The 12,681-nt window shown below is 43.3% G+C and overlaps 2 protein-coding genes and 1 long non-coding RNA gene across 4 annotated transcripts; 1 reads left to right on the top strand and 2 right to left on the bottom strand.

Moving 5' to 3' along the window:
- Positions 1–2,109: 2,109 nt before the first annotated feature.
- On the top strand, positions 2,110–3,166 carry LOC118310475. The gene is made up of 3 exons (XR_004793783.2): positions 2,110–2,249; positions 2,572–2,627; positions 3,029–3,166. It is a non-coding gene; the product is annotated as an uncharacterized LOC118310475 (long non-coding RNA).
- On the bottom strand, positions 2,496–5,684 carry cbln12 (cerebellin 12). The gene is made up of 4 exons (XM_035633433.2): positions 5,471–5,684; positions 3,950–4,780; positions 3,370–3,489; positions 2,496–3,282 (listed from the first exon to the last, which is right to left on the bottom strand). Exons 2-4 carry the CDS (start codon positions 4,229–4,231, stop codon positions 3,085–3,087), a joined length of 600 nt encoding a protein of 199 aa, XP_035489326.1. The 5' UTR covers positions 4,232–4,780; positions 5,471–5,684; the 3' UTR covers positions 2,496–3,084.
- Positions 5,685–5,811: 127 nt separating this feature from the next.
- Positions 5,812–12,475, bottom strand: trim110 (tripartite motif containing 110). 2 transcript variants are annotated; one of them, XM_035633426.2, is made up of 8 exons: positions 10,726–12,475; positions 9,248–9,800; positions 9,063–9,158; positions 8,607–8,840; positions 8,338–8,360; positions 7,940–8,085; positions 7,282–7,553; positions 5,812–7,000 (listed from the first exon to the last, which is right to left on the bottom strand). In XM_035633426.2, exons 2-8 carry the CDS (start codon positions 9,734–9,736, stop codon positions 6,731–6,733), a joined length of 1,530 nt encoding a protein of 509 aa, XP_035489319.1. In that variant the 5' UTR covers positions 9,737–9,800; positions 10,726–12,475; the 3' UTR covers positions 5,812–6,730. The 2 variants fall into 2 exon arrangements, with proteins under 2 accessions (XP_035489319.1, XP_035489318.1); XM_035633425.2 differs by having other exon boundaries at positions 10,981–12,475.
- Between the last annotated feature and the right edge of the window lie 206 nt (positions 12,476–12,681).

Below are 12,681 nucleotides of genomic sequence, written 5' to 3'. Positions count from 1 at the left end.
ATGCTCCATGTAATATAAACTGGAATAAAGTCTCACGTGAAGACCCTTGTCACATCAGATGACGATATTGTTTTTTCATAGCGCAAATTCCCAAACAAAGTTAAAATTAATGATATTACCACAAGGCAATTGCTTCACAGGGATCCTGCTGCTTTTGCAGATCCCTAGGGATGTGGCACCCCATAGCATGTACAGTAGCCCTCTTTGCTCAGTTTTCAAACTGTAGAAAACATATCAAACTGTAGAAAACATATTGTAAAATAATTAAAAGTATTAGGGAGGCCCTCATTTGCTGCATGTAGGAACTGAGGTCATTACGTCCACAAAGTCTCCCAACTAACCTTGTGGACTTTTTTGAATATCTTTGAATTTTATTTAGTAAAGCAAGACACAAGTGAGAGAAGACACATTTTGGTGTATATAGGGCGGACTACAACAATGACAAACAAGCAAGCAGACAAACAAAAATAGAAATCAGGAGGGAGAATAAAAAGTAGAGGGAGAAATATTGAAGCAAAGAAAGGGAATAAAAAGAGACAAAGGAGTAAATAAATGAATACATTTTCACAGTGGTAAAACTGAACATATAAAGGGAGAAATAATTAAATGTAATTATAATGATATTGCATAATCCAACAGGTCCAAATTTGTTTTTGGTTTCCTACCCAGTTGAAACAGATCACATGTAATTATGCAAAACATAAAAGCAATATAGCCATACAGCATTATGCACAGCACGGGGAGTAACTCTGCTACATGCCAATATCCATACTTTTCCCATAAACGACACACACTTGAAACATGTAGCAACTAAATCATAGCACATAGCATTAAACAGGATAAGTGTTCATGTCCAGGATGTCCATTTATGAATGTCATGATATTCCATTCTAGCAAAGCCCAGACTTCACAGATTCCAACGGTGTGTTTCTAATCAGTTTACTATATGGCCAACTGTCATCGAACAAGAAGGGCCCAGCAAAAGTACATAAACGATGTCTTACCTTTGATGTTTTGCCACCATAACTTGTGCACATGTTTCTAGCCAGCAGAAACGGACATATGGATCAAAGCACAAATTATCGGGACAAAACATCAAAGGTAAGACATCATTTCTGTTTGTTGCAAACTTTCTTTTTTTGCTCTTCTTCGGCTGCGTTTTCTCTCTCTACTCTCTATTCTCCCTCCTCCCGATCTGTCTATATGCCGTATGGCTATACTGCTTAATGTTGAGCATAATTATATGTGATTTGTTTCAACTGGGTTGGAACCAAAACCAAAACGTGGACCCATTAGTTTAGAAATGTTTTGCAGTGAGAAACCTCACATGGAACTGCTGTGCCATTTGGAGATTCAGTCTGACCATGTCCCTGCAAAAGCCTGCAAATTTGCTCTGCTTCACTTTATCAGGATGAAAATTGGCACAGATAATGTTGAGATGTTGTTCAAGAGGAGTGGGCTTCAACTGCATTATTACATAGGGGATATTTACTCTTTCATTTATGTAGTGTTCCATCTACATTTGCTCTGACCCAGTAACATTTACACTCATTTTTACCCCCCCATGCTGACATCTCACAAGTGTTTCCTTTTACTTTGTATATAGATACCTAGATTATTCATATAGACCTTGAAGTTGCAGTCAGAGATATACTCTTTTCATTTTGGTCATGCATGGCATTTTTGAGCAGGGACCTGCGAAAAGTACCTCGAGCTTAAAGGGTTAAGTAAGGTTTTCCTGGTGGGGGTGGCTTGTGCTGTCCCAGTTCCAGTCCTTTTGATATATTTTGTCTTTGCGGTTTTGTCTTTTCCAAGATATTTCCAAATTCTTTAGTGGACATAGTTGTCACAGTACAATGACGCGTCTTCTGTCAGTGCATCAACGTGACACCATGAATTAATGTCACAGTTCTCCGTTTTTAGAAATACTTACTGGTTCCTTCTTAAAATCATAAAAACACGAATAATGTGAATAATGTGAGGGAGTTTACATGAAAATTAGGTGGGACAGTCAGGGGGGGGGCGGGGGGAGTGGGGGGGGGGGGGGGGGTCATTAAACCAGGGAAGCGTAAGTAACTACATGTGACAGCACCCCACACTTCATCCACGGCAGCCCTGCAGAGATGAACCTGCCCGCTCGCCAAGGCCTCCATCTGCCTTGCAGCCCTGCAAGGAATATCCGTTGTACACCACACTTACACTCTGCCCCATGCCGCTCTGCTTGGTCCACGCCAACGCCAACGCTGCTGGTGAGAGCTATATTTACAAACAGCTGCCGTGGCACAGTGTGGAGTACCACGAGAGGGAGGGGAAATATTCTTTAGGATGAGCAGATTTAACTGTCACACCCAAATCGCATATTACAGCATCAGCTAATTTTTGTAAGATTGGCCTCGCAATGAGTCATACGACCTTGTCTGTCTTTACACATTCGTGGGACGACATATCTGACAATGCATGCATTCCTGTGCACGTATCAAAGGTGATATACTCAGTCAACTTTATAGGATTTCAATTTTAATGTTTCTCCGCAAATAGAAATTTCTGTGTAAATAAACATTTTTGTTGCAGGAGACTAAACAGGCATATAGAGGAGCATCGGTCGCAACAACACAGCAGAACAAAGGGTAGGTTTGGCAGGTTTGTGAGCTCGACAGGATGCCATGTGGAGCACAGCAGTGTTGCAAACATGTTGCATAAAAAAAGAGATGCTCTCGCCTTATTTTTACACAGAAGCCCACACAGCACATGGCTACTTTATAATTTGTCACAATGAAAATATATCTTAAATAAACTATTTATGCACAGAAACAGCCATTTTAAAATCACAAACAAACCTCTTTTTGCCCATGTTTTCATAGTTTTTTCTAATTTGAAAAGGATTTGCACAATCATATCTGCATTTAACATGAGACAGCATAAAACACTTTTCATGCACTTTAAAATTAGTTACAGATTGAAACCTCTCTACTTCTTTTCTCCTCATGTATCTTTGACATCTCCACATTCTGACTCCTGCTCCATCCAGTTCACAGCCATCCCATCACCCACACAACGCCTAAACCAGCTCTCCATCCACCTTCCTCACAAGGGGAAGACCAGAAACCCAGAGAAAGTGGAGTACTTCCAGCCTCCCATCAGGTTGCCTCTCTCCAGTCTGAGGTAGGCCTTATCCCCCTTTTCCATAATCACCAGGCCAGCGTTGGTTGCAGCTTCTCTGGTCACATCCTGGTCCCCAGCGAAAGCCGAAATCATCGGCCAGCCGTTCAGCATCAGGCTGACCTAAAGTAGCCAAGATAAAGGGGATTAGAGGGTCCACGTTGATCCACTGGAATGATTACTACATGTGCCGTCGTTGAGGTATTGTACCTGGATAGTTTGTCTGTTGTAGGCCTTCACAACATGGAAGTTGAAGCTGTACACTCCTCTCCTTGGTGCCAGGAAGACACTGCTCTCTTGGTCGAAATGTGTGCCGACATTCACCAAAATCTGATACGGCAGATGACAAAAGACATCAACAGTAAACAGCACACACATGGTATGGCAGACAAAAAAAAAGTGACCGGTCATAAGCAGTGGGCCTATTGTCAAAAGATTTCCCAGTGACCCTCCGACATTCCTGCTCACTCCAAGGTCACTTGGGACATTATTTTTGCCCATGCCTTTAGATCTCTCTTCTCCCAAACTACTGAAACATACTGTTATAAATCCATTTCCCAAAAAGAGCCCAAAATGTTCATGAAAATGCAGACATGCAGTATTGCAACATAGTATCGCATTTATCCCCACTGTCTGACAAAATACTTGGAATACAGTGTGGAGGTACATATTTAACATTACGGCAGCATGAAATTAATCTATTCTGTCACATAGTGAGGGAAATAAACTCCTTTTTAAATGCACAATGCTGTACTGTATCAAACACAAACATCAGCAGTCACACACTCACATTATCAAAGTAGATGATCATGGTGCGGTTGCTCATGTCCGTGGGCTCGTGATTGGTCTGGCGGCTGGCGGAGAAGGCAACGCGGCCGGACCCGGAGCGAACCGACATTCCCAGGGCGTTGCCGGCCGGCTCGGACGAAGGAGTGGAGTCGCATACGACCAAGCATTTCCCCTCAAGGATGATGGGCTCTGTGTCATTCTGGCCCCTGGACCCCAGGGGTCCCCACAAAAGGAGCACACCCAGCAGCAGCAGGAGGTCAAAGTGGACTGACCTGGGGTGCATGACTGATCCTGGGCTGTTTTGTTGAATATCTCGGATTAATTCTTCTATGAAGGAGGGTCACTTTGGGCAATTTGAAGAGGAAACGAACATGCTATGGCGAAAGAACTTTTGGAAATTTTCCAAACTTCTCCCAGAGTTCACAGTTGGTTGGATTCAAAGTGGAAGCGAGAGGAAACCTGTTCCAAGTTTCACATTTGCATGCACTGAAATGAAATGATATTCAAATGACTCAGAATGGTTCATGGGCCATCGCTGTCAATCACAGCCTTTCTGCTTTTCTGTCTGCTTTTCTTGTCTGCCCCCACAAATCCCAAACCTCTCAAGTGTCCTATGTGCTGTGTCAGTAGGGGCCAGAGTGATAGACACACAGACAAAAAAAAATCTCCTGGTATTTTCAAGTTGATGTCTTCAGCAAAAAAAAAAGACAAGAAGGCAGCAGAGAAGAGGCTGGGGAAGAGGAGGAAAAGGTTTGAAGAGATAAAGGTACAGCAAGGTGAGTGAAGATCCAAGTTCAGAGTCTACACGGCGGCGAGGATGATGTAAAAGATGCTGAGGAGAGGGTGAAGGGGAAAGAAAAAAACAGATGAGGTAAGATTCTGGAGAGGTGACAAGAGAAGGATGTAGGACCCAGAAGGGAGTGAGAAAGAGAGAGGGAGTGGGGGAACATCTCCACTGAGTGACCATCTGTCATTTACACGTACCACCCCCCCCCTTCCTTCACACAAAGCACACATGCTCCTTTTCTCTCACTTGTGCTTTTGTTTCACACCCACACATTTAGTTATACTTTTTTAATTAATTCCATCTTTTTGCTATTTATTTAATTTTCTCTTCCAGCTCCTTTCTATTGTCTTTACTCATAGAAATTAAACCTAAAGTTGAAGAATAGAGTCACCTTTACCCTCAGCTGATGAAATTGAGGTCCGAATGTAATTTTAAAATAACATGCTCTTATCTATCACGATCCTTGTAAATCGTTTCGGACAAAAGCGTTGACAAAATGAACACAATGTAATGTTATCTGTGATCAAAATTAGCAACTAGCATGTGTAGAAACATCTCATTTCACATCACACAAATACAACAGGGTTTTTTTAGGAGGGATGGAGATGGATTTTATATTATTGCAAATGTATCTCGTATTAACTTTAAAACAGGTGCTCTATTATGACCTGACTATTGCTCAGTACAGTACAACTCTAGTATTGTAAGTGAATAAAAAAAGATAAAGATGATCACCTGCTTCCATCTGCAAAATCTTGTATTCCATATCAGGTGAGCAGAATCCAAGCTGAATGACTGCAATATGGTCAAAAGTCCTTGTTCTCTTGCTCCTCTATCACATTATTTCACGGTACGGCAGCGAGTCTGAGTGTAACCAAGTGAGGGTACTGTATGCTCTAATCCCTCTGTCTCTCTCCCTGTGTGTGTCTTCCTCCCCCCCCCCTTCCGTCTGCTTCTTTCTCTCCCCCTGTGTTCCATTCGCCCACTCACCTTTACAGTGAAATGAAGGAAATAGGATGATAATTGGGTATCTGAGATGCTTTAAAGAGTGCAGTTAGCGGGCGACTGGCAGTTGTTTTCCCTTTTTTCTGTAATATCCAATCCAATCAGGAGTTACTTCCTTTGTGGCTTCACGCCAAGGTTGCCTGTGCACCTTTGTGTGAATGAAAACGCTCGCAGCTCCAGTGCTCTGTAGATGTGTAACTACTTTAATTAGACACTATAGCAGATATAAGGCTGTGCCTATACCTTCTTCACCAGGCTGGTGAAGAAGGTATAGGCACAGCTAGACATAAATTCAACAATCAATGTGAATCAAACCATATTGAATCTTCAGTCAAACAGAGGTATCGGCCCCGTGCACTGCTCCAGAAACACGGCATCAGGCAAAATGTACTTGTCAATTTGTCCCTGTTTATATCAAGGAGGGTTAACTAAATATTAGAAACGCCTCTTGATGCATTACAGTTCAAAAGCACCATAAAGTAGAACCTTCATAGTGAACACAGAGATGAATCAAAACCTCTCTAAACAGTATAGCCTTCATGGACGTAGGGTTTATTAAACAGCTGTTGTATTAGATTGCATCAGATTTAGGTGTTTCTAAAACTGGCAGTATTTTTAGTAGCCAGTTACTTGCATTTTTTATATCACTGTGAAATGAAAAGCACATAATAATATTGTAGTCTCGATATGAAAATCTATTTCTGTCCTTTTTCAAATGAGTCTTAATTTGATCTCCCTTCGAGCGCTATTCTCACTCTTCTGTGTCAGAAATTATTGACATGAGAGTATCACCTGATCACAGTTTTGATTGATGTGCTTTTGGAAGATGAGCTCGGCTATTAAGGTTCCAGTTGGCAAAAGCTCCTGCAAAGAGTTGTGTGGTTCGTGGGAAATATATCAACACTGAATTGTCTTGGAGTGTGTTTGAGTCAAACCAGCACAGTTGTCACACAGTTATACTCTCGGACCTTCTTTTGCCTTTGCTGTGTCTCAGACTTTGACAATAGAGATGCGGCTGTTGAGCTCAGCTTTGTAGAGGCCGAAGCCCAAGCACACCGGCTGAGTGAAAGATGCGGAGAAGGTGTGGAGGTTGGTCAGATGGCTGGACGGTCCCACCTCGGAGAAGCTGATGGTTCCTGCGCCATAGTCTAGAGCTACAGCAACTCGGTTGCCGGTCATCTGGTGGGTTAGGCGGGTCTTTCTGCGGTTGTGCCAGGCAGCCAGCTTCCTGTCGTGCTGCTGCGTCAGGCTCCATGATACCTGGGAATGCAACAGAGGCATTTTGATCAAGTTCATTTGGCCTCAAATCTACTTAGTGCTAATTTCAAAACAGCCTTTTCACTGAAACCAGACTAAACAAACTCTGAGTGATGCCAGCAAGAAAAATGTAGTATTGCTATAAATACCAGTGCCATTAGATGCTTCCATTAAGTCTTCTTTTTTTTTTAACAAAAGAAAATAAATCTATGGCTAAAGAATAATATATAGCACCCTTACAAGTTCAAGTGCTATCAAATAACACAACTCGAGGGCACACACACCTTGTTGTTCCCAAAGGCGTTGCCATCTTTCCCCTTCCGTCCAATACTTCTGTAGCAGACACCAATATCCCAGAATCCCTCGGCCTCCAGCTCCCAGTAGTGAGTCCCAGAAGAGAAGGTCTGGACAGTGAGAACCTGTGGCCAGTGGTCGAACCGCTCGGGGTGAGCGGGGCACGTCTGGCGGCTCTTAACCCGCGTCACTGAGCGAAGGTCATCCGCAATGATCAAGAGAGGATGGGCAGTGTTTGTGTCCAGACTCAAAGGACTGGTTACTGTACGGGAAGGAAATAAAACAATATTTTTAATGTTTAGTTGCCTGAATTTTATTATTTCTTCTCATTTCTGCTGGTTGACTGACTGTTGCGCAAAACAGACAACAAAGCTTTCTTTACTATTCAAGAACCGGGAAAGATGTCCAGTTGATGCCCATGAAATGCAACCATCCATGTACTCTTTCTACATGATGAAAATCTGTAATATGCTAATCTGCTTCATACTGAATCAGTGATATGACAGCCTATATGAGAATGATATCAAACCTCTCATCTAACTCTCAAAAAGAAAATGGATAAGAACACCACCCCGAAAACATCAAACGGCTCCTTTAATTAATTGAAATAAATAGTGAGGGTGTGTGTGTCGCCCCTCTGCTACTCACAGAGCTCCCTCTTGAGTTCACTGAGGCAGCGGAGGGTGGAGGTGATGAACTCGCGATATTTGCTCTCTATGTCCTCCAAGATATGCTTCTTGTCCAGACTGACAACATCGGGGATAAAGAGTGGGCTGTTCAGGTCAGCAAGTAACCTGCAATATGAGAACATAACACATTCACATCCAGTAGGAAAATAGGCAATTCTAAGGGATGAGCACATATAGATTCAAGGCTTGTGTATCTTAATAAATGCATGCGTCAACTTTTTCTTTCGCCATTTCTTGCTGTCTTTCTACCTCCAGCACAAACACATTTTGGTACATAACATGTAAAAAATATTGACAAACACATCAACACTGAAGGACATCTAGTAATGCAACATCACCGATTTGTTCTGAACTTACTTTGTGTCATCTGATTGAAAAGCCTGAGGAAAGAAAAAGAGTCAAGGACAGCTGAGAAAAGTATGACGCGAAACACTTCATTTGCAGAAAGGATTACAAATGTCCCTGTGAATAAGCTGCTGAATAGTAACGATTGTGCCACACGTGCTCATAGTTCAACTGCATTCTGTAGCTTTTAAAGCTTTCTTTTTGGTATTTGGTCATAAACCAAAGTGTTGGTTTGCATTCCCAGCAAGGGACAAGAGAGTCTGCTCAGCACCCAGTCTTACCCAGATGAGCAGAAAGGGGTCCGGCTCTGCCAGCAGTGAGATCAGGTAGTGCTGGATGCTCAGCGTCTGGCTCATGTCGTCCCTCACCCTGGAGCAGTCCTGGTGCACACGCTCAATGACCTGCTGTCTCTCCTTCTTGGTGATCTCTCTCAGGGCCACCACCAGCTTCGTCACCTGCAGCTGCAGGTCTGAGCCCAGCCGCTCCACCTGCGTTTCATCCTTTTTCTGAGAGTCCTGCAACCAATAGTGAGGGACTGGAGTTTGGCGCCAGATCGGTGAATGAAACATAGGTAGACCATCGGCAGAGCGAGGGCAGACAGAGGGTTATACATGGAAAGGATTTAAAGTTGGGATTCCCTGTGGGTCATGACTTGGGGAGTACATTGTGTACAGAACACCTCCTGATTGAGTCAGTATGTTACATTATCTTTGCTCGGTTTAAATATTTTTACTCACGGCCATAGTGGAATCAACATTCTCACGCTCCTTGAGCATTCGCTCTCCATCTTTCAATTTTTCCTCTGCTTTTGTGAGCAGCGTCTGCAGAATGACCTGCGGAGTCACACATTCAGCGAGTCAGCAAACGAACACTGATGCACATACAAACAAAGGAAACACACATTTGTGCTCTTCCAGCTCACCTTCAGGTCATCTTCCACTTGTCTCAGTGCTTTCACTTTGTGCTGAACATGGCCTCCCTCCAGCAGACAGTCGCCGCACACATACACCCGCTCATCTGCACAGTAGTAGCGGAATATCTCTGTGTGCGTCGGGCACCTTCGCTGGGAGAGGTCACCCAGTGGATCCACCAGCAAATGGGTGCTATATGCCGGTCTTTCCAGATGGGGCTGGAGGTGTTCGGCACACAACGACACCTCACACTTCAGGCAGGTCTTGACAGCCAATGCTGGCTGCCCTTCCTCTGCCTCAGGGGGGCAGCAGTCACACAATACTTCACCATGCTCCTCCTGGCACTGGGGACAGACAAAGCGAACTTTGCCCTCACCCAGAGTGCCCCAGGCCTCACGGATGCAGGCGGGGCAAAAGCTGTGACCGCAGGGCAGCGGGAGGGATTGGCTGAAGATGTCTCGGCACACGGAGCACGTCAGCTCTTCCTCCAGGGACCCCATCTTAAGTGGAAGAAAGGACCCTGATGTGTGTTTGTGTCCGAGTCACACGAAGCTACTAACTTACCTGTGTATTAATACAGAGGAGAGAACACACAGATTACATTTCATTAATATGCAAAACTTCCTGTTGTGATCCATGCAATACACGTTACATAGTGTAGAACCCAATAATGTAATAATTACCTGATAATGTCATGACTTCCCAATACAGTAATAAAATGTAAACCAATAATAGTATAATCTCTGTACCAATAATGTAATAAATAAGTACATTAATGGGAGGTTATTACATTACTGGGTTAGCCAAAGGCTAATTTGTAGTAGCATGCCACCGATATTGTGTTAATGTTTTGGAGATGAAGTGTCTTTTTAGATTAGACATAATCATCAAATACCCAAAGCTATGATTTTGTGAAATAATATCAAAGATGAAGAACAACCCCAAAAATCTAGTATTTTCTCCTTTCTCCTATCTCCATATAATACTTTATTTCTTACAATACATCCTTATTATGTATTGAGTATTATTACAGAGATTAGGAAGATTATTGCTTTGTTGGTTAACGCATTTTATGACATTATTGAGAAGTTGTTACATTATTGAGTCCTACACATGCGGTGCTCTTACATGTAAGAAGCACTAATGCCCAGACAGCGTATAAAACACTAGTGTTGAGCTGGTGGGAAGTGCTTGTTTCCCTCAGACCAGTAATCCCGTCTACTGGGCTTTTTCCTGCTGTGCTCTATGAATAGAGTACTTAACAATGTGACCACTATTATTGGGAAAACCTCATGATCCAGTCACCAGTATGGTTGTATTGTCTGACACGACAAATGCCTTAACGTTAAATCAGGACCTGTTCAACACATACAGGTAACTAAACCATATAGTTAAGTGAGACGATTTCATTCAAATCAACCATATAATTTACTGGGCAAACAATAATATACAATGTGGTGATTGTTAAGCAAAGAAAGCGACAACTTACTGGTTAACACAGTAGGTGTGAAGGAGGTTGTGACACTGACCCTGGGTAAGTGTTAACTTGACTCAGACCCAAGCTGCTGCGGTGATGGGATCAGAAGATCATCCTTGACAGCTTCTTGGCCTAATTTCCTCCGCATGTGCTCTGATTTTACATGTTCAACGCCAACTCGTTTCGTGTCCATCTGAATTCAATCTCATGGTCATCTCTAAATAAGAACAACTTTTTTTTAAAAAAAGAAGAAGCGGGATTTGTTACCTGTTGGTGCCCTGGTGTTTGCAGACTGTGGCCATCGGTGAGCTGGTGTTGTCAGGTGGTTGACCGTGTAGGCTAATCCCAGCAGATTCACCTCCCCCCAACTGTTTGCTGCAGCCATGGCATTGGACTTTCAGAGGTCACATGACACTGACAGGGGAAGGGGGGGTCATGGGGAAAATTATAAGGTAACTTCAAATCAAAAATGTTTTGCATTAAGGTCCACAGCTCGAAAATGAGCATTTGTTCTTGGGCCATGTTTTATTTAGAGCATGCTATTTGTACACCACTTAAATCCCTCTGACATAACCTATAAACACGTTACATGACATCATGATGTAAGGAACGGGGTGAAAATCACATGCCTTTCCTGACTTTTATGTTTTGGGGGGACGTACTGTTACACATATGAGCACTGGTTGACTTCTAATAACCTGGGGATTCAACTGATTGTACATTTCTAAGCCATTGAATTTAACAATGTCCAACAAAGGTTTGCTCCAACATGAGAAGATTTAAATTAGATTTTTTTCCCTCACGCGGGCGTACAGTATCACAAGGTTATGTTAGAGTCATAGGCTCAAGAACCTTCAGCAGTACAGTAAGAGGTCAAACTGGTAGGAAATTAATTTACAGACAATAAACTGTCAGTTGACAGTTTTTTTGGTCTACCTAACTAACTTTTTGAAGATTAGAATATTCAGTTATTGTTGAAACCCTTTCAGAGGGGTCTTGATTCAACTGTGTAATCCTCCTGCTATTCTTAAAATGATCTGGCACTTTTCAAAGTCATGCAACATGCCTCTAAAGATTTGTCTCAGAGAGACCCCTAGTGGCCCTTCTAATCTAAGACATAAGCCCCAGCATTTGCCAGCCACAGTGTGCCAGGACCAGGAGACATGGCTGTGAGTTGACACGGCACAACGCCCCGTCAAGATCATCATGACGATACAAGATATAATGCCGAGCTGGGAAAGCGGCCAAGATGCTCACAAACCAGACTGTTTGTCCTGCCACGGCACCATCACTATGGGGTACATTAAGCGGTCTGCTGTGAAGCTGTTGTTGACCTTCTACCCACCACAAAATTATTTAACACTCTGCAACAGGCTGTTGGTGCTTTTCAGAAGCCCCATCACGCAGTTCAGCTGCTCTTCAGAACAAGAGGTGGATTCTTTGTTGAAGTTAAAGTGTCTTCGGTTAACAGTAACATGCCACCATCGCCGTTGGTAACCTGTCAACTACTGTGGCCGTTAGGGGAATGAAGGGACAGAATAAAGGGGGATAATTTGTGCTGTAAAGTAATTTGATACTGTGGGAGGGCTTGATGTCTTTTCATCAAGCATTCCTCTTGAATGTCTCAACATTCAAGAGGAATGCTGCAGCCAGCAAGGCAGCAAACGTGCAGAACTACCGTCAGCCGCATTCATTTCTACACATTGTCAGTCTACCTGCATTTTTGTGTGAAAACCACTATATAAGATTTCACACTTTTCAAAAATGTATTGAAATGTGTTCATTTCGTTGCACCAGTTCAGGGGACCACAAGGACCCCACACCTGTGCAAGTCTCAAAGTCCCCACCAGACTGAACCAGCCCTGCGTCAGAGGTGCGTGTCCCCGGGCCTGCGCTCCCGTGTGAGGTGCACACTGAGAGCCCGTGTGGAGGTAACTGTGGCCACTGTTTCCCGGAGGACCGTCTGGC

The sequence above is a fragment of the Scophthalmus maximus genome, chromosome 5, assembly GCF_022379125.1.
Source record: "Scophthalmus maximus strain ysfricsl-2021 chromosome 5, ASM2237912v1, whole genome shotgun sequence".
Classification (NCBI taxonomy): domain Eukaryota; kingdom Metazoa; phylum Chordata; class Actinopteri; order Pleuronectiformes; family Scophthalmidae; genus Scophthalmus; species Scophthalmus maximus.
This window is presented reverse-complemented; position numbering and strand designations above follow the sequence as displayed.

Bases quoted from the DNA above. Each gene is read 5' to 3' on its own strand.
- cbln12 (XM_035633433.2), bottom strand. From the start codon at position 4,231: ATGCACCCCAGGTCAGTCCACTTTGACCTCCTGCTGCTGCTGGGTGTG. The intron at 3,490-3,949 runs GTGAGTGTGTGA...CTGCCGTATCAG, and splicing joins TGATCATCTACTTTGATAAT to ATTTTGGTGAATGTCGGCAC. The intron at 3,283-3,369 runs GTACAATACCTC...TGGCTACTTTAG, and splicing joins ACAACAGACAAACTATCCAG to GTCAGCCTGATGCTGAACGG.
- trim110 (XM_035633426.2), bottom strand. From the start codon at position 9,736: ATGGGGTCCCTGGAGGAAGAGCTGACGTGCTCCGTGTGCCGAGACATC. The intron at 7,554-7,939 runs GTGAGTAGCAGA...CTTCCCGTACAG, and splicing joins TGAACTCAAGAGGGAGCTCT to TAACCAGTCCTTTGAGTCTG. The intron at 7,001-7,281 runs GTGTGTGTGCCC...TTGCATTCCCAG, and splicing joins ACGCCTTTGGGAACAACAAG to GTATCATGGAGCCTGACGCA.